General features: G+C 32.8%; 5 protein-coding genes across 5 annotated transcripts; 1 reads left to right on the top strand and 4 right to left on the bottom strand.

The window, feature by feature from the left end:
• Positions 1 to 1,516: 1,516 nt before the first annotated feature.
• LOC121118637 (uncharacterized) lies at positions 1,517 to 7,303 on the bottom strand. The gene is made up of 5 exons (XM_040713224.2): positions 7,146 to 7,303; positions 6,602 to 6,873; positions 6,285 to 6,536; positions 2,552 to 2,740; positions 1,517 to 1,811 (listed from the first exon to the last, which is right to left on the bottom strand). Exons 1-5 carry the CDS (start codon positions 7,174 to 7,176, stop codon positions 1,533 to 1,535), a joined length of 1,023 nt encoding a protein of 340 aa, XP_040569158.1. The 5' UTR covers positions 7,177 to 7,303; the 3' UTR covers positions 1,517 to 1,532.
• A 255-nt stretch (positions 7,304 to 7,558) lies between these two features.
• LOC121117311 (uncharacterized) lies at positions 7,559 to 9,085 on the bottom strand. The gene is made up of 4 exons (XM_040711700.1): positions 8,771 to 9,085; positions 8,450 to 8,701; positions 8,135 to 8,323; positions 7,559 to 8,062 (listed from the first exon to the last, which is right to left on the bottom strand). Exons 1-4 carry the CDS (start codon positions 9,083 to 9,085, stop codon positions 7,784 to 7,786), a joined length of 1,035 nt encoding a protein of 344 aa, XP_040567634.1. The 3' UTR covers positions 7,559 to 7,783.
• A 128-nt stretch (positions 9,086 to 9,213) lies between these two features.
• LOC121117308 (rho GTPase-activating protein 26) lies at positions 9,214 to 13,877 on the bottom strand. Its single transcript, XM_040711697.2, has 13 exons — positions 13,112 to 13,877; positions 12,898 to 13,055; positions 12,634 to 12,807; positions 12,460 to 12,570; positions 12,296 to 12,400; positions 12,176 to 12,238; positions 11,447 to 12,116; positions 11,020 to 11,126; positions 10,570 to 10,959; positions 10,182 to 10,515; positions 9,869 to 10,108; positions 9,706 to 9,810; positions 9,214 to 9,643 (listed from the first exon to the last, which is right to left on the bottom strand). The coding sequence occupies exons 1-13, from the start codon at positions 13,266 to 13,268 to the stop codon at positions 9,552 to 9,554; spliced, it is 2,706 nt and encodes a 901-aa protein (XP_040567631.1). The 5' UTR covers positions 13,269 to 13,877; the 3' UTR covers positions 9,214 to 9,551.
• Positions 13,878 to 14,000: 123 nt separating this feature from the next.
• On the top strand, positions 14,001 to 17,577 carry LOC121117307 (uncharacterized). The gene is given in 5 exon segments (XM_040711695.2): positions 14,001 to 14,742; positions 14,745 to 15,919; positions 15,978 to 17,062; positions 17,126 to 17,266; positions 17,331 to 17,577. Coding segments are annotated over 5 exon segments (3,177 nt in total). The 3' UTR covers positions 17,365 to 17,577.
• Positions 17,527 to 18,732, bottom strand: LOC121117312 (LDLR chaperone boca). The gene is made up of 2 exons (XM_040711701.2): positions 18,477 to 18,732; positions 17,527 to 18,405 (listed from the first exon to the last, which is right to left on the bottom strand). The coding sequence occupies exon 2, from the start codon at positions 18,144 to 18,146 to the stop codon at positions 17,580 to 17,582; it is 567 nt and encodes a 188-aa protein (XP_040567635.1). The 5' UTR covers positions 18,147 to 18,405; positions 18,477 to 18,732; the 3' UTR covers positions 17,527 to 17,579.
• Between the last annotated feature and the right edge of the window lie 289 nt (positions 18,733 to 19,021).

The following is a 19,021-nucleotide window of genomic DNA, read 5'->3' as shown; positions in this document are numbered from 1 at the left end:
ATTAAGTATTAAAATGTAAAAAGGTATTCCTTAAAAAAATTATAGAAAAGACTCTTTTAATTGTTGTCTAAACAAAATGGAATTTGATAAAGCTTCCCTCATATCGAAATAATATTTTTTAAGTAAAAATGGATTTACAAGTTTCAAAATTTGTAAATATATCCCCTTGTTATTCTTCTAATATATCGTATAAAATAAAAATAAAGTATGTCCTAAAGAAATAAGTCAAAAATGTCGTTACACTGCGTTCAAAATGTGAGGGGCGCCATTTTTGTTTTTGTTCCTATAAATATGGCTACAAATAGTAATGTTAAAAGTACTTCATATCTACAAAATATAAAAATAAGGTATTATCTGGATCATCATGAGCGTCCTTAGCAAAAACAAAAGTTCAAATAAATTAAATATATAACAAGTTCAAACTTTATTGAACAGCCATGTAGAAAAATCTACACTTTGGTATTAATTTGAATTAAAATTTTATAAAGAGTTATGGGTTTTTCAATTTTTTTCCAAATGAATTAATTTTTTATAAATAACTTTGAATTTATTTCCAATAATTAATTTTCTAGTAATAAGCTTTATCTTTTCTTCTTGTTGTTTTTGTTCATAACTAAGAAAAGTAACAAATATGAATTGGAATTGCAAATTAAACATTCCAATGCCGATTCCAGAAACCACACCCGATTCTCAGATTCCCGATTGCTCTTAATCGTCCCATTACTAGCTAATACCCTTTCTTCTATTATATTTAGTCTGGTTATCGCGATTTACGATAGAAAAATTGGGGATTAATGTATAGGAGGAACCGCTATAAGCACAACAATCTCCTATATTACAAACTGTGGCCTCATATTTGATAACAATTTTGCAAATACTTTTTTGTTTTTTTACAATTTTGTGATTCATATTTTAATAATTCAAAGAATATGTGTACAAAGTCATCCAATCTTGACTTGTTTATCACCATAAGAAAAGCAGAATTACAAAAAAAAAAAGATTCCAAAAGTGGGTTTACTGTATCTGATAGCAGGTATTTTAAGGGTTAATGGTGATGAAAAGTTGAATTTATCAACTGTCCTTTTTATAACTTATGAGATCTACATCTGTAAACTGTGGGTTTACAGTACCGCCATAGCTCTGTGTAATACATAACAATTTTTTATCTTTTCTAAAAAAAAATTAAAATTTGTGGAATGATCAATACCTTTTATTCTGCAGAGGGAATTTTACAGAAAGACCGGCCAGATCAAAGTTGGTACTAATAATTTTGGTCTTACAAAAATTGTATTGGTGTCAAACCGGCTTGGAATTTTCAGAATGAAACCCAACATTAGTTACTTTATAGTATGTAAAAAAATAATCCTGAGGATGCCTTTGTATTTTATCAAAAGAATGAGTAGATGTGACATTTTAAGAATATCATTAGAATTCAATGCAGAAAGAAAGCATAAATTAATTACATTAGCTTTATTTTGTAAAGTTAATGTAAAAAAAATGTTCAAACAAAAAAAAATCATCATGGTAATAATTTATTTCTCAACAACGAATAAAGGTTGATAACACCATTTACAAGAGGATTTGTAAAAACGATCAGGATTCGAATTAGAATAGATGGGCTTCCAATTCGCAAACAAATGCGAATACTGAAGTGGTCCGTATATTTTTGCAGCATTGAAAATAATTTCATCCTCAATCCCAGTTGGAACTCCAATCAAGGCTCTCCCACCTTTTTTTGTGGTACACCATGTTCGTGCCATGGTAATAAGATCTCCCCATGGATTCAATGGGTCACCATAACGACCAAGGCCCTGTAGATAATAATGGTGAAATTAATACTGTATCTGATGACTAGAGATGTGAAAAGTATCCAATTTCTGTGAGCATAAATTTTAGTCAAAATGTTATGTTGGAAGATATGTTGGAAACGTATTTATTAGAGAGCAAGAACTAGAAGCACTATAGTTTATCTTTGTCAAAGAAATACCATTTATCAAAGTGACTTCTTACTCTTTTCTTTGACAATTTTCACATCTCTAACTATCAGGGGCATCTGCAGGGGATGGGCTGTAGTCCCGTCCCCAATTAAGGAATCTTTCTTTTTTACTAGAAAATGTGATATCAAAATTTAATCTAATTTTAGAAAAAAAAATTCAAAAAAAATTAATTTTCAGAATTTTTCCTGAAAAAATTTAATATTTGTTATTTTTTTTCTTTAATTTTATCTTTGAAATTTAATTTTTGAAATATTTTTCCAAACAAATTATTTTTTTCTAAACAGCTTTAGATTTTTGAATTTATTTTACAAAAAAAAATTATTTTCTGTAAATAGCTGTGGATTTTTTAAAAAGAAATTAATATTATAATTTTTGAAATTTTATTCCGAAAATTTAATTTTTGTGAAGAACTGTGAATTTTTAAATTTGTTATCCAAAAAAATTAATATTTCAAATTTAATTTTGGATTTTTTTTCAAAAAATTGATAAAACCAAGCTCCCCTTCAAATATAATCCTATGAACGCCTGTGCCATACATATATAGATAAACTTACACTATGCTCCAAACTTGAAAAGCTAACAGTGAGATCGAACGGCTCCAACTCTCCAGATAAATATTGTCGATTAAATTCCTGTGGAAGGACGGGCTTAATTTTGGGATGAGTTGTGACTATTTCAGAGTATTCTAGAGTCACGATTTCCTTTACATTGTGATCCAGCAGAATGGCTTCAATCCATGGAGACTATGTGCATTTATGGAATTGAAAGTAAGAAAATATTATCAACTAAGAGCGTCCGCAGGGTATGGCGGGAGGGGCTATACCCCCCCCCCCTACCAAAAACCCAAATTTCTAAAAAATATAATTCTTCAATTTTTATCGAAACAATTTAATTTTATTTGAATAGCTATGAAATTTTTTTCCGAAAAATCAATTATTTTAAATTTCTCGGAAAAAAATTTAATTTTCTGTCAGCAGATATGGATTTTTTAATTTTTTTTTTTTAAATTTATTATTTTTTGAATTTTTGTGAATGAATATGGATTATTCAAATGTTTTTTTTTAAAAAAAAAGGATTTTTTTCTTCAAAAATTTAAAAACCAATCTGGCGGATACCCTTGTTACTATATAAGTATACAAATATATTTGTTTTATATGTATGTAGGCCTAGGTGTATTATTATTATAAGACAAAATATTCAATAACAGTCTTCAGAATGATAAATGTGTGTTATTGCTATTTATCTTCTGTGTATTTTTATTTATTTTCCTTGACATCTAAATCCTAGAGAGAAGCAAACATACCTACATAAATATATCTTTATATAAATTGGAAGACATTTTATGTTGCTGCTGTATAAAATTTATATAGGTAAACGTGTAAAAATGAGTATCAGGTTAGTATTTGTTTGTATGATTTAAAAAAAAACATTCCACATTGTTTGGCCTATTTCAATCTATTTTATTTTATAGGAAATTATACAATATATGTACATACTAGTGATGAGACGATTAATCGATATCGGGAATAAGAGAATCGGGTGTTTTTCTGGAATCGGGAGCGGTATCGGAAAAATAACATTCAATTTGCGATTCGGATTCGGAACTATTTATTACTTTTCTAACTTAAAACAAAAAAATAGACCCCCACCCCCTACACAAATTATAGAATTTTTGCAATTTACTAAAAAATTTAATTTAATTTTTAATTTTTTCCTAAAAATGTAAATTTCTCTGATGATCTCTTTTTTTTTAAATTTAATTTTTCATTTTTTTGTTTGAGAAATCGGGTTTTTTTACCTTTTTTTCTCAACAATTTAAAATTAATAATTTTTTTTCGATAAATTTTTTTTTTTTTTGAACAACTAAGGATTTTGGATATTTTTCTCAAAAAAAAATATTTTTTTGTTAAATGCCTGTTGATTTAAGAAATGTTTTGTGAATATTTGTTGATTTTGGAAATTTATTTCGTATAAAATATTTAATTTTATGAGAATAGCCCTGGGTTTTTGAATTTTTTTTGTGAATAGTTGTGGATTTTTGAAGAAATTCCTTCCCCCTCCCCGAAAAAAATAAATACACATATATGTATGTTATTTTTTAATTATTATTTAGAATATTAAAGAGACGGAATTTGGATTTTTTTATAAATCGTTCTATCACTAGCTCGTACAGATCTCCTACATGCATTTTATATATATTTACAACGAGTATATTATTATCTATATCATAAATTATGTACACCTTCATTTTAAATATGCAGGGAAAGAGCATGTCAAGCTTTTTAATTCACTTGCAACCTCGAAGGAAAGGAAAAATTTGAAAAAAAAGAAAAGAATATATATAGTGGCTAGCCTAATGTATTTTTCTTGTTGCCAACTGTTAAACATTATTTAAACATACAAATAATGAAGGTGCGTCTGCAAGATTATATATAGGCTTGGTTTTTATAATTTTTTTGAAATATATCCTCAAATTAAAATTTTTTGTGAAGAAATTTGAGTAATCCACAGCTGTTCACAAAAAATTAAATTTATTTGAAAAAAAATTCAAAAATTATATTTTAAATATTACAATTTTTGGAGAAAAATTTCAAAAGCCTATTGCTATTTACAGAAAACTAAATTTCTTCGAAGAGAGTTTGAAAAACTATATTTTCTGGGAAAAAAATTTGAAAAAAAAAATCAAAATCAATTATTAAATTGTTTGGAATTTTTTTTTCAAATATTCAATTTTCTTGTAAAAAGCATAAAATCCTTAATTTAAGGGGGAGAGGGATCTACATTTCCTCCAGCCCACCCCTTTGCAGACGCCCTTGTAGTTGTACATATATCTAGGGAGTTGTTATATTTAAAAAGGAAATAAATAGATTTAGTTTTGTAAACTAAAGAATTTTATTGGTGACTGTACCGAATTTAGTACATTATATGGTAGCAACAGTTGTCTAATGCAGTGGTTCTCAAATGGGGTTAAGTGTATCCCTTGAGGTATTTAGATTTTTAAAGAATATTTTACAAGTAGCACATAACTCAAGCGTCCGCAGGAGGTTGGCTGAAGGAACTGTAGCATCCAAAATTGAGAAATGTTTGTTTTATCTTAGATAATTTAATATTTAATTTTTTTTTTTTTTAATTTAATATTTGTAATTTAATTTAATTTTCTATGATGATTATGGATTTTTCTCAATTTTTTTTTTTTTTTAATTTATTGGAGAAAAACTTAATTTTTTGTATCCAGCTGTAGATTTTGAATTTTTTTTGACAAAAAGGTAATTTTTTGTAAATACTTTTTTTAAAATAGCTGTGGATTTTTGAAATTTTGTTTCGAAAAAATTGAATATTTATAAATTTTTTTCGAAAAATAGTAAATTTTTATGATTTATTTTCAAAAAAATATGCCAAAAACCAACCTCACCCCCAAAAAAAAAAAAAAAAGTCCAGCGGACGCCCCTGTCACTGAGGCTAAACATGCTTTTTACTTGGGTTAAATAAATATTTTACAAGGTTATACCATAACACTTTTCCGACTGATGTTTGACTTCCTCCAAGCTTTTTAATAGTGACGTTAAAGAGTATAACTCTTACCAAGAGTAGCTATAAATCGCCTTCCTTCACTGTTACTGTTAGAGTAACGTTGTTATATTTTATGACATCAAAATCTGTCTGTCTTGCCAGCAGTAGGTACGACATATCAAATTGAAAATTCTGGCAAGCCCCATTACATGATGGTATACATGCATTGTTCTGTTTAACACAACACAAAGCAGCTAGTTACTTATCAAGAATTAAGTATAAAATTTTTTCACACTGTTAAGGTCATAATGCCTAATTATTGCCATTCAAAAAATTATTAATGAAGTGATGGTTGCCCTTCATTTAATCACTAAAAAATAGTCAATTTAAATCCGTCATTATATGATCATATTTAATTAAAATTTGAAATATAAGCAAAATATATATATATATATATGTAACACTAGTTCTGTTTTCCAAGTCTTTAACATTTAGTACCCACAGTAGTTTGAATTTTTATTTCTACCTTTAAGTAAAATCACGAATGATTAATCAAATATTTTTAAACCACCATTTATAAGATCCAAAACGTATGAGAAAACAAAACAAAATCAAATCATTAAAATGATATTCTAACTTTTAATACTTTGTACATGCTATCTAACACGAAGCGCGAAAAAAACACATAAGCTTGAATAAGGACAAGTTATGACAGAGTAATAACTAATATATCATATGTACATATTATTGCAAATACTTATAAATATATCTACATACCTGTGAACCAATGACTAATACTCGTGCGCCATCTAGTACTGTATGGTCCTTTAAAACTTGACTAAGATTCTTCACAGATTCATATCCATAGGGCCCCTTAAACTCATTTTTTCGAATTTTTACTTGAAAGCTTTCTATCGTCTCTGTATTCCATACCCAATCCGGCATATCGCTACTCTCATCCCTCATATAGACATTAGTCAAAGGGATTCTATCATTATATGAATAATAGTTTTTTAAAAATTCAGGGATCTGTAATGAATAAAAAAGGACATGAGATTCAGATTCCTGTGTAATCAATATTACACATAATTTACTTCTTTGAGTGGAACATTAAATTCTGAAATCCCTTCTTTTATACTAAATAGGGAATGACAGTCAAAATCCTTTTGTATTCTTTTAAAGTATTCATCTTTATCAGATAATGATGTTACGTTTGTATTACAAACTTCGCCACATTTTGACTTAATTCCGTTGATTCTCTTGGTGAGTCGAGAAATGGCTCGAGAGCTGATGCCACATTCCAGATTTGAGGTTGTACAAAGAGATTGGTTGCAAATGATGATTGCAATTATGAAGCTCTTGCTCCCTGTAAGAAACTCGTCAGATGTAATTTAGAATGATGTAATTTATAATTCAATGTCCTAAAATGATCCTCTTCAGATTCATTTATGATACTAAATCTAATATATATATATCATTACTAGTTTGTTGATGGTACATTGTCAAACTTATAATATTCCTGATATTATGAGTAATATTCATTTAAATTATATTTTTCCCCAGCCAAAGAAATTAATGTACTCTCTTTTATATTCGTGAATCAAACAATTATGCATATGAATAAACAATTTTACTTACAAATTATTGGTATCAATGAGTTGAATATCATTGATTTACTTATGTTCCAGTTTTTTTTGTAGATATTGATAACTTAATACTATTTAGAACGACACATACGTATATTTAAACGAATAGGTAGTATGATGTCAAAGCATATATTATTTGTTCCGACAAAAATAAATTTGCTGAGTAAAACAAGATGTGTATTTTGAAGCTAGACCAACAACAACTACAATTGCACTTGGTAGTAGGTACTGCATATCAATGAATATTAATATTTCCTTTTACATGAATAAAGCGAAGAATAAATCCTATTATGAACCAAAGTAAATGAGAGTGACATGACTTATATCGATAATAAATATTAAAATTTATGTAAAATATGTCTCATCTTACAATAAAGTTAGATAAAAATAAATCCAAAACACACATTTTTAAGTCAGAAAGGATTTGGAATCAAAAAATAACATAAACAAAAAAAAAAACCAATGTATGGCCTTATCCAAAACAATATCAATATTATGGATTGGGAATAAATGAAGAGTTTTTTGTTACTTAATTATTCAAAAATCCCCTAAAATTTATTTATTTTTTCCAAAATCTATTTATAATATAAGTATAGGTGTATCCTTTTCAGAATTAATTATCTTCAAAATTTATTTCTCAACAACGAACAAAGGTTGATAACACCATTTACAAGAGGATTTATAAAAACGATCAGGATTCGAATTAGAATAGATGGGCTTCCAATTCGCAAACAAATGCGAATACTGAAGTGGTCCGTATATTTTTGCAGCATTGAAAATAATTTCATCCTCAATCCCAGTTGGAACTCCAATCAAGGCTCTCCCACCTTTTTTTGTGGCACACCATGTTCGTGCCATGGTAATGAGATCTCCCCATGGATTCAATGGGTCACCATAACGACCAAGGCCCTGTAGATAATAATGGTGAAATTAATACTGTATGCTGACATACCTAACATGTTAATTATTATATAGACTTACACTATGCTCCAAACTTGAAAAACTAACAGTGAGATCGAATGGTTTCAACTCTCCCGATAAATATTGTCGATTAAATTCGTGAGGAAGAATGGGCTTTATTTTAGGATGAGTGGTGACTATATCAGAGTATTCCAGAGTTACGATTTCCTTTACATTGTGCTCAAGTAGAATGGCTTCTATCCATGGACTCTGAAGTAAAGCATAAATACTTTAAATCTAATTTCTATTATACTATTTAATATTCATCAACAACATGGCTTACATAATAAAAAGTGCCATTCCAAGAGAATTGTTATACTTAAAATGATCGATTACCTGAGATCCGATTACAAGGACTCGTGCCTCTGAACAATTACCATAGTTTTTAAGCATTTCCGCTATTTCATTTACACTCTTTGCTCCATAACTTCCCAACATTAAGTCATCTCTGAATAATTTACGGCTTTCTTCTATGTTTTCTTTGGTCCAAGTTTCCTCATAGGGTTGAGAAGGTTCACTGTACATATAGGAATCTGACATTTGAATTCTCTCATTGTAGTTATAATAATTCCTCATAAATTTGGGGATCTATTAATAAAATATCGATATATTTATAAATATGTATGTATTCATGAAAAGAATAGGATAAAATGTTACTTTTTTAGGTGCAATAGGGAAGACCGATTCTCCTTCGTCAATTTCAAAGATGGATTTACAGTCTACTTCTTTTTGGACTTCCTCAAAATACTTTCCTTTTCTCGAACTCTTAATATCTGTATCACAAACCTCACCACACTTTGACTTAATAAGAGAGATTCGAGTCTTGAGTTTTGAATATGCTTCATCGTAATTGAAGGCACAAGCACAAGTCATGAATAAAGCTACAAGCCAAATTGCTATGTATATCCTCATATTGAATTTATTCAAAATAATTGTGTTGAATTCAACAGGGAAATACGTTATGGTGTACATATATTAAAAAAATCTACTGCCGTAGACAATTTGCAAAACTGCTTAGTACTAGAGTACCTCATACCATAAATGTAAAGTCGAGAACGTACCTGCATAGTACCGTAGTCATTAATTCAATAATAAAAAAATAATTATTCCTCGTTTTATTTCATATTTACTAATTTTCCGTATATATATCTATATATATGTATTCTAATGACAAACTATAATCATTAACTAAATAATACATTTAAAAAAAAAGTCAAAGGAATCATGTATAATTTTTTTTTTTTCATAGAAAAATATATTATTTGATTTGAAGTATTTACAAGCATAAATAGGGCTCTATTTATGATGACTTTATCACATTATAAATTATCTCATTTTGCAGTGCAAAAACTGTACAAATAAAAATATATCTATATCCCCAAAGATAAAGACGTCCTTCTTCGTCCTCATCTTGACAAATGTGTATTAGAAGGAAGAGTTAAGAGATATACTCAACATAGTTCTCTGGGACTAGACCTACTTTTCCATCTAAGCAACCTTCAAGCCATCCTGGTTCAAATGAAGGACGAACTATCAACACGAACAAAGATTAGATATCTTGTAATCACACTTTTTAATAAACTAAAACTTACTACTTGTGATGATTTGATTTGGTTCGAAAGATAATTCAGGCTCTCGCTCACCAACACAAGCATATAATGTTCTAACTTTTCTTATTTCCATAGTTGGAGTCAAACCTGTATTTATTGATGCAAATTAAGATTTGTTATTAACTGTACAGTATGCCATACTTACGATTTAAGTGTCTAGCAATCTGTAAGTGTGAATTACTAATTCTGGAAGGAGGATGTGGACGGAGTCGAAAATGCTTACAATTAGGAGAACTCTTTTGAGCAGATATTTTTGACGCCATTTCCTTCATAGAGGAAGTGGAATGTAAAGACTCCATTGATGAAGATGAGGAACTACATATTTGGGCTGGTCGTGATAAAGATACTTGGCCGGATGAAGACAGAGCAGCCGCAGATGACAAGCCTATTAATTAGTGTTGATTTAAAAAGATTTGATAATAGTAGTAACATAACTCATCCAAATTGAATATAAATACCTAAGGCCTGAATCGCACCGCCAGTAGTGGAATGTCTTTGGACACTTTTTAAATTTGTTGAAGAGGTTGATTTAATCGTTGAATAGGTTTGATGGTCATAACTGGACATAATTGATGAAAGAGGAGCTGTAGATGCAGAGGCGTTTGATAAATTCGAAAGAGAAGAATGGACAGTCCTTGGGGGACCAGTTAATCCAGATGATGTGTGATGAGGAGCGGATCCTGCTGGAACTGGGACTAGATTTGTCTGTGAAGATACTCTAAGTGTCCTTTCCCAAGTAGCAGACTGATAGCTTGAGGTATCTTGTGGTGGAGAACGATTCGTGATTTGAACCTACATATATATACCTATATTCTCTGGATTTTTATAATGAACCTTAAGTCATACCTGCTTCGGACCATTATTATATATCACAGCATGAGCTAGAGTTGCAACTCCTAAAGGAGGTGGAGGAGGATGATATGGAGGAGGAGGGCGATGAGGAGACATAATCCTGGGGGAAGGAATATTTGCCCCAAGAGGCAAAACAGTTAAGGATCCAGAATTATTGCCCTTTAAATCTTTTTGACTACTGGCAGAGGATGATTCAGGTTGTTGCGTCTGTTCGTTTGATAAGAACTGCTTCCAATTTTCTATAAGTATTTCTACAACAACATTCCCAAATTTGATATCCATAATGGCAGCAACAGTTTCTTCTTCTGCTCGAAGAAGAGTAGGACCGAAACACACTCCGAGATTGGATACAGTCATCATATTCTTTTTAGAATTGCCAGCAACCTTAACATAATCAACAACAACATTAAATATTCATTTAATAATTTATATAGTCTTAACTACCTTTTCGAGATGTTGACATAATAGCTCTAACATTCTCTTATTTGGTTCAGGAATCTGCAAGACTAATCTATTTACTTCTGATATCCTTTCTTCTCGAGTTTCAAGTTCTATTTATAAAAAAAGTAGTGTATTTTAAGCAACATACATTGATTTCATTCTTGCAAATATTGCACATTCAAGCCTTTTAAGACCCATAATTGTAAAATGAGCAATTAATGTTATAACTTTATCATACATGAACGAAATAAATAGAGCGATTTGATCAGGCAATAAAAATATAATTACAATTTAAAACCCTCTTGGCATTAAAAAATCGTACGTACATACGCTATAACGTATGTATCACTAAATAGGTAATAATTTTGAAGTCAATCGAAATATCACATATTATATTAAATTAATGAAGTTAATGTATAGAATTTCTTACTAGCTGCTGCAATGAACTGGTGATGTAACTGAAATGTCATGATGGGCTCAGAAAGATTTCGGAAAAAAGTCTTTATAGCACTGGTAATAGTTTTCGATTCCCATTCCATAGGGTCATCCAGATTAAGTTTTTCAGACTTTCTTTTATCTAATCCCATTGTCAGGAGTTTAGTAACTTTGGATGAAACCCCAACGACACGATATAAACCTTGATCTTCTAAGCCTCTATTTTCAAGAACGGAAAAAGATCTTGTAATGAAATTAAAACCCCCTTCATCTAGATAAGAGTGATCTGCGTTGGATGGCTTCGGAGGGAGCACATACATCGGTTCTGTCCCATCTAAGGCTTCTAACCATAAACGCAAATCATCCTCAGACTGGGCCTGCATTGTATAAACAGTGGACGGTCTATCTTCTCCAGTAATATCAAAGCAAAATCTTTTATCAATCGAGTCGGGTATCCTTCGAACACATGATTTAAGGCGGAAAGAATCTGTAGATACCATTTTTCCAGTCATTTGACTATAAGGGATCATGCAGAATATTCGACCCTCCCTTTGGTAGCGGCAAAAACACTTGTTCCATACTGTAGTAAGAGCTTTTTTCTCCATCACATAAAGATATCCGGATCGAGTAAACATTTTGTTGAGTGTCCCAGAGTCCAAAGGCTTCTAAGGACAGGCAAAAAACAGTAAGATATATAAACCACTAATTAGGATTGATAACTTACATCTAATATTTTCCTCATTAATGCTTGTATATCTTCTCGACTTGAATTAAAGTTTTCCCTTGTCTGAAAATGGTCATCACTTTGACAAAGTGCTACAATTGATTTTTTTATCGGTGTTACCTTTTGAATCCTTGACTGTAGTTCCATCATATGTGGCTTAAAATCTGTTGCAACTTCATGACCTTGATGATAAAATGTCAACCATCCGTACATAAATCCAAGAAGCTATATAATCAAACTCAACTATGATAAAACAACAAAATAAATTAAAACATCGAACTTACGGTCTCAACAAATTCAAACTTTTTTTTCTCTTGAACTTCTTGAATCAAACTAACGTATTCTAATCCTGCACGGTTGAAGTCTCTTTGTTCCATTCCTAAAATGGCATCAGCCTATAAAATATACATGCATGTATGTCAAAAATGATAGTGAGAGTGGAGAGTTGAGAATAGAACCTCTTGCAAAGTCGAGTCATTTTTCTTTGTGGATAGTGAGAGATAACGCTCTTGACTAGTGCAGAATTTTGCAGTTTGTTTTTCAAATTTTTTCTTTCTTTCCTTCACAGATCCAATTTGATCTTTGCGAAAGTTTTCCAAAGGCTCAATAAATTGTTCAAACGCCCTCTCCAACTAAACAGCAAAGAAAAAAGAGAAGCAAAATAAAATAAAAGAGTTTTATGTTCTAATTAAATCATTAGAGGAAGGAGTTGAAGGAATCACCATTCGATCCTTTTCATCCTCAATGGCGGCAATCAGGTTCCCAAATTCTTTAAGGGAGCCAGCGATGATGATTTCATCATCCGTCTGATTGTTTCCAATGCATTCGAACTTGAAGTCCCGAAGTAACTGCGACAATTTCCGTTGACAGGCGGATAAGGCTGCAAATAAGTCAGTCTCATTAGTTCATTAGTCAATCACCAGAGATCCCTCTCACCTTTGGCGGCATGAATTAAATTCTTCACTTCCTTGATGAGGTCCTTGATGTTTTGACTCGTCCTTTCCAGCTCCTTCTCATGACTGTGTAACGAGTCCCGGAAAAAGGGCGAATCCTGAAGACACTCCGTAAATTCTAAAGGTAGTAATCCCATCATTAATCTCTAATATTTCTTGCTCATCCTCAAAACAGGGATGGATTCTACTAGTAGGACCACGAGAACGAATAGCTAAGGACTTGGAGGCACTTCAAGGATTCCACTTTACTTAAGGCAGGGAATTGGAAATATAAAGATAAACAGAGAGAGAGAGAGAGAAGGAAAAGAGTAAGAGTAAGTAAAGACTCCCTTTTTTAAGAGTCTATCTATTTGATTCTCTTCACTGCTCAGTGGACAATATCGTTGTTCTGCTTACTACGTCATCAAGATCCACTCTCATTCTCATCATCCAGTACAAGTTACAACAACAACTACTACAAACACCACTCTCAAGTCATAGACTCATAATAGTCCATAGAACTGGAAGCAGGACAGAGCAGTCTATATAAATTAATTCATATCATATTATTATATAAATTCATATTCCCTCCCTCCCTTCCTTTTCTCTCTCTCTCTTCTTCCAAACATAGGCTGTACGCATTTGATAAAGGGGGAGGGGAGGCAAAGAAAGGAGTGAGGAACACTTTAATATTGATTCTAGCGGTTTACAGCTATTGAGGGTCCCTTTTAGAGTACTCCATGTTCATTCACTTCTGTAGCCCTTTTCACTACTCATTTCAAATTTTCAAATCAAACTTCCCAAAAACTCAAATGAGTTGTCATTAATTAGAGAAACTTCAAAATTGTAATTCTGGTCCCTGGAGAGGAATATTTCGAGAAACTGAATGGAAAATGACTCTCAAGAGTATTCGGAGACGTTCTGGATTGGGAAGAAAGAAGTTGGGAGGCTCGCCGCGTCGTAATTCCCCCATCAAGAGACGTCGTTCCCCTTTGAGTGGAGCGGAAGGACCTGGAGTCACCAACATCAAGGTCTCGGTTCGTGTTCGTCCCTCCAACGAAAGGGAGTCGGAGTCAGAAGGGGGACTTCGCTCCATCATCGACGTCGTTGATGAAAAGCTTTTGATCTTCGATCCTAAAGTCGATGACGACAATTTCTATTTCCAAGGAAAGCGTCAACGGCGGCGGGACTTGAACAAGCGCCCACAAAAGGACCACAAATTCACCTTCGACCGCGTCTTTGGCCCAGGCGAGGACAATGAGGTGGTGTTCCAAAACACGGCTCTGGATCTGGTGGAAGCCCTTTTCTCTGGATACAACAGCTCCATCTTTGTCTATGGCGCCACGGGAGCTGGGAAAACATTCACCATGCTCGGGAGTCCTGGAAATCCGGGCATCACATTCAAAACCGTCAAGGCCATTTATGAGCGCATTGAGGCCTCCCAAGATGAGCTCTCATGTGAAGTGGCCATCTCCTATCTTGAAATATACAACGAAAACGTCATCGATCTCATTAATCCAGGTGGAGTTCCTCTCAACGTCAGAGAAGACGGGAAAACGGGAGTCAACATTCCCGGGCTCACACGTCACAAGCCCAAAACACCCGAAGAACTTCTTAAGCTTCTTCAACATGGCAACTCAATCGATCTCAGCATCCTACAGATGCCAATGCAGAGTCCTCCAGATCGCATGCCGTGTTTCAGGTTTTTCTCACTCAGAAAGATCGATCCTCCGGATTAAGTGCTGATGTTAAAACGGCTAAGCTTTCTATGATAGATCTAGCTGGCTCTGAGAGAGGAACTGTTACATCCAATCGGGGGGCTGCCAGAAAAAAGGAAGGAGCAAATATCAACAAGTCTCTCCTTGCTTTAGGGAATTGTATCAATGCTTTAGCAGAAGGATCTAAATATGTCCCTTTTAGGAATTCCAAATTGACAAGGCTTCTTAAGGACTCGCTTGGTGGGAATTGTCGAACTGTCATGATTTCGAACGTGTCACCATCCGGAAAAACTTACGAAGATACATACAATACCCTCAAATATGCTGAAAGAGCCAAAAAAATTCAGGTTAAACTAAAAAAGAATGTCACAAGTGTTGATTTTCATGTTGCTCAATATGCTAAAATTGTTGAAAATCTTAAGCAAGAAATATCTGAATTAAAAGAAAAAATCAAGCTAAATGAACCGAAGAACGAAGAAACAATGGATTTTAAAAGTGGAGAGAAAATTAGATCACTTGAAAACGAAAATCAAAGGTTAAAAGATGAAAATTATAGATTGAAGAAAGAGAAGGCTGATAATGATAATAAATGTGTGGATTTATCGAACGGAGTTGCTTTTCAAAAGGTGAAGATGCTATTTAAGAAAAAATTGGAATTAGAATCTCGAATTAAACTTTATAAGGTTAAAATGAGTCATAGTCAAATTGTGCTGGACAGGAATGACATGATATCATCCGCATTTGGGTTTTCCAAGATTTCAACCGCTCACAAGAATTGTTTAAAAACTTTAAAAGATTTGCAAGGTTCAATAGATGAACTTGAATCACAAAAAGCTCATTTATATGATGAATATTTCGAAGCTAAAAATGCATTTGATATCCAAACGCCGTCTTTGCAAATGAAACAAGAATATTCTGCTCAGTTGGAAGCCTTGGAAAGTAAAATGAAATGTCAGCATTTATATAATTTTTCCCATCTAATTGCATCTGAAAGAAGAAAGGATAATTATTTAATTAGCTCATTTTTGCCAAGTTTAATTTCGTCACATCTTCAATTAAACAGCATGGATGGCTCTCTTAGTTCTAAAGTTCAGGTAAGTGAATTCTGCATAAAACTGTAAGTAATATTAAGCTGTGTATTTTTTTAAATAGGAAATTATCGACAATTTCTGTGGACGTAAGGTTTCATGGGATGAGGATTTAATTGAGTCAAGTAATTTAGATACAAATGAAGAATTGTTGGGTAGTTTATATGCTGAATGCGTTTCAATTGCACAAGTGGAGGAAAAAACGGATGGTAAAGGCGAGAGTACCAAGGACCTACTCGAAACAGACGTAGATGATTTGATTTCAAAAAATACCACGAACATTTCATCTGAAGTAGACGATTATGAACTTAATGATAAACGCCTTCCAACACCACAAGAAAAAGAAAAACATTCTAAAGTTTTGAATCCTCTTCCAATATTTGATATCAGTATGGAAGAAGACCAACCATCTGAAACTTCTCTGGTTGATCTAATGGCATATTCTACCTGTGAAAATGACTTGAAAATTTCCAAATCAGAAGAGGAATGTAGGATTGGTAACATCAGCACTGTTTCAGATTCGAATTCAAATCAAGTTGTCGATCTTTCCAAGTTAAGTTCTCAGTCAAGTTCAGATTGCGTAAAGGTTATGAAATCTTCTTGTAAGAGCTGTACAGGTAGTGATCTTCAAGGTATTCAAAAGGATGGTTTATCATCAGTGGATCAATGTGAAGACTTGAATTCAACACGTACGATAGAACCCATGTGTTCAAATCCAGCCACAAGGGGTGTTGATTTAAATATTACTCATACAATAGATGTTCCTGCAGTCAATTCCGTCAGAGGAAAGACACATTTAAATTTTGAGTCTAAAAAATTAAAAGCCGTTGATTTGAACATAACTCAAACTCTAAATTCGCCTAAAACCTCTAGTGGAGGTGATGCCTCTAAAAACATTCGAAGAGAAACTTTTACCTTAACTAAACCTACTGTCGCAGTTATCCCTATGACGCAAAACTTGAAAATAGAAAAGATATCCCCAAGGGTGATCTTGACGAAGAACACTCGTGGGAAAGCCATTTCCCGCACTCCTCCAGCCATGAGATCAGTAGAACCTCGACGCAGACTCAATCCGAGTAAATCCACTTCACGCCTTCTCACATCAAATGATGTGAGATTAGGATCTTCAAATGGGCATTTCTTTAAAAGGTAATTGTTAAATATTACATACTATCAGGGAATCATTTTATTTATTATGATTCTATTTATTAGGCCATTGCCGTCTCTTCCTTTGTCCGCCCCAAGCTACATGGCTCCTACCACAGCCTCTTTTAGTCGGCTCAACGGACAAAAGGAGAACCAAAAACCTTCTAATGACACTCAAACATCTAATAGCCAAAAAATGTCAATAATGTAAATATATATTTTCCTTACGTGGTCTCTAGGGCTTACAACGTTCTTACATTTTTATTTGTAGGCGTCATCCCAAGCCCAAGAAAACCAATTCTTAAACTTTGGACCTTAAATTTTATATCAATAAGAGTTGATAACCTTACCATTATGACATAACGTTCCTGGATATGAAACTCATGGTACAAAGACGTATTCTCTGTTCTTTTACATGGAATAATCTCATAAAATCATTTTATGTAACATATTAAATACTAATAAGCTTATTTTGTTTTTTAAAATATATATTAAAGAAATAGATTTATAACAACTAATATCAAAGCTCAGATTTTTGTTTTTGTTGAGCATATTCTGGTGTGTGGATTCCGTAGTAAGCCTTTTGCTCAATGTTCACCTCTTGAACGCGAGGCTCCTTAATGAGGAAGTTTTTAGCCTCCCACGCAACGGCGCCATCCTTGAACATAAAAATGGCTCTGTCACTTTCAAGAGGGAAAACCTCGACCTGGATGTGGTTATTCCAGAGCGATGATTGCCAAAGACCCATCAAATCCTGCGTCTCTTGTTTTGTTGGACTTCCGTTGACTCTCACGAACATCATGAGTGACTTTCCCTTTTTGGATGCCTGGAGAATGGACTCTGGATCCTGACTTACTTTGGAAAAGTCGATTTTTGGCTGTGGACGCCTGGGATCCCCCTCGGGGAGCTCGTCTGGAGGAAGTGGCTCATCATCATCCTCCCACTGCTCCAAAAGTCGCTCCATGTCCGAGTCCGAAAAGTCTCGAATATCTTTCTTGGCCCAGTCCGGCTTTTCCTGGGACTTCTTAGCTTCACTGAGATTCAAGAGGATGAGACATGACACACAGATGAGCAAGAGAGTCCTCATCTTCCAAGGAGTCTTAACTGAGTATTGTTTAGGCAGTCACAAGATTCCTTTCTGAAAAGTTTGAATCACTGACTGAGAATCAACAAGTCAACTTGACTCGAACTGACGTCACTTAAAAAGTCACTCCATGGGTTACTAGTTTTAATTTATGCGGGTGCGTTGTTTGCAATACGGCCGAGCTTCATCCATATAATACTCGTTTCTGGAACAGTATTATAATTTATATGCTTCATCTCACATATGTGACATCTCTTAGTCCCTGGTAAACGAGAAAAATAAAGAACAACATTACTTTGATTTGCATAAAAACTTAAATAATGTTGAATGTACATATTTTTTTATAAATCTCTTCTGAATCATTTTAAAAAGTATTTCCCTGAAGATAATGCTCCACAAAAAAACATAATACCAACAGTTGTCTGACATGGAAGATTCGCTTATGGAACGTTCATATGACCAAACACTAAAAACAATTTTTGATTCTAAAACACTTGTCTAATTCTGGTGTTCTGTGATGAATGAATCCCCACTACTGGCAAAGGCAGCTTTAGATTTACTTATACTATTTGTTCCTAATAATTTATGTGAAAATACGTTTTCCGCATTAGCTTATATCAAAAATAAATACAGATCTCGGCTTAACGTGAAGAATGATCATCAAGTTGCTGTATCCAAAATAAAACCTAGAATAGACCTGTTTTGCTTAATGCACAGTGCACATCCGTCAAGTTAATACCTTGATTAGTTTATTAACGTATTTACACATCCACAGCCTGTAATATTATTTGTTTGCTAGTTTGAACTTTGACTTTATTTACCGCTAAAAAGAGAATTGATACTATAGAAATGATTCCAAATAGTACATGTATCGCTGA

The sequence above is a fragment of the Lepeophtheirus salmonis genome, chromosome 5 (assembly GCF_016086655.4).
Source record: "Lepeophtheirus salmonis chromosome 5, UVic_Lsal_1.4, whole genome shotgun sequence".
Classification (NCBI taxonomy): domain Eukaryota; kingdom Metazoa; phylum Arthropoda; class Copepoda; order Siphonostomatoida; family Caligidae; genus Lepeophtheirus; species Lepeophtheirus salmonis.
The sequence above is the reverse complement of the archived record's forward strand: the minus strand, read 5'-3'. Positions and strand labels throughout refer to the sequence as shown.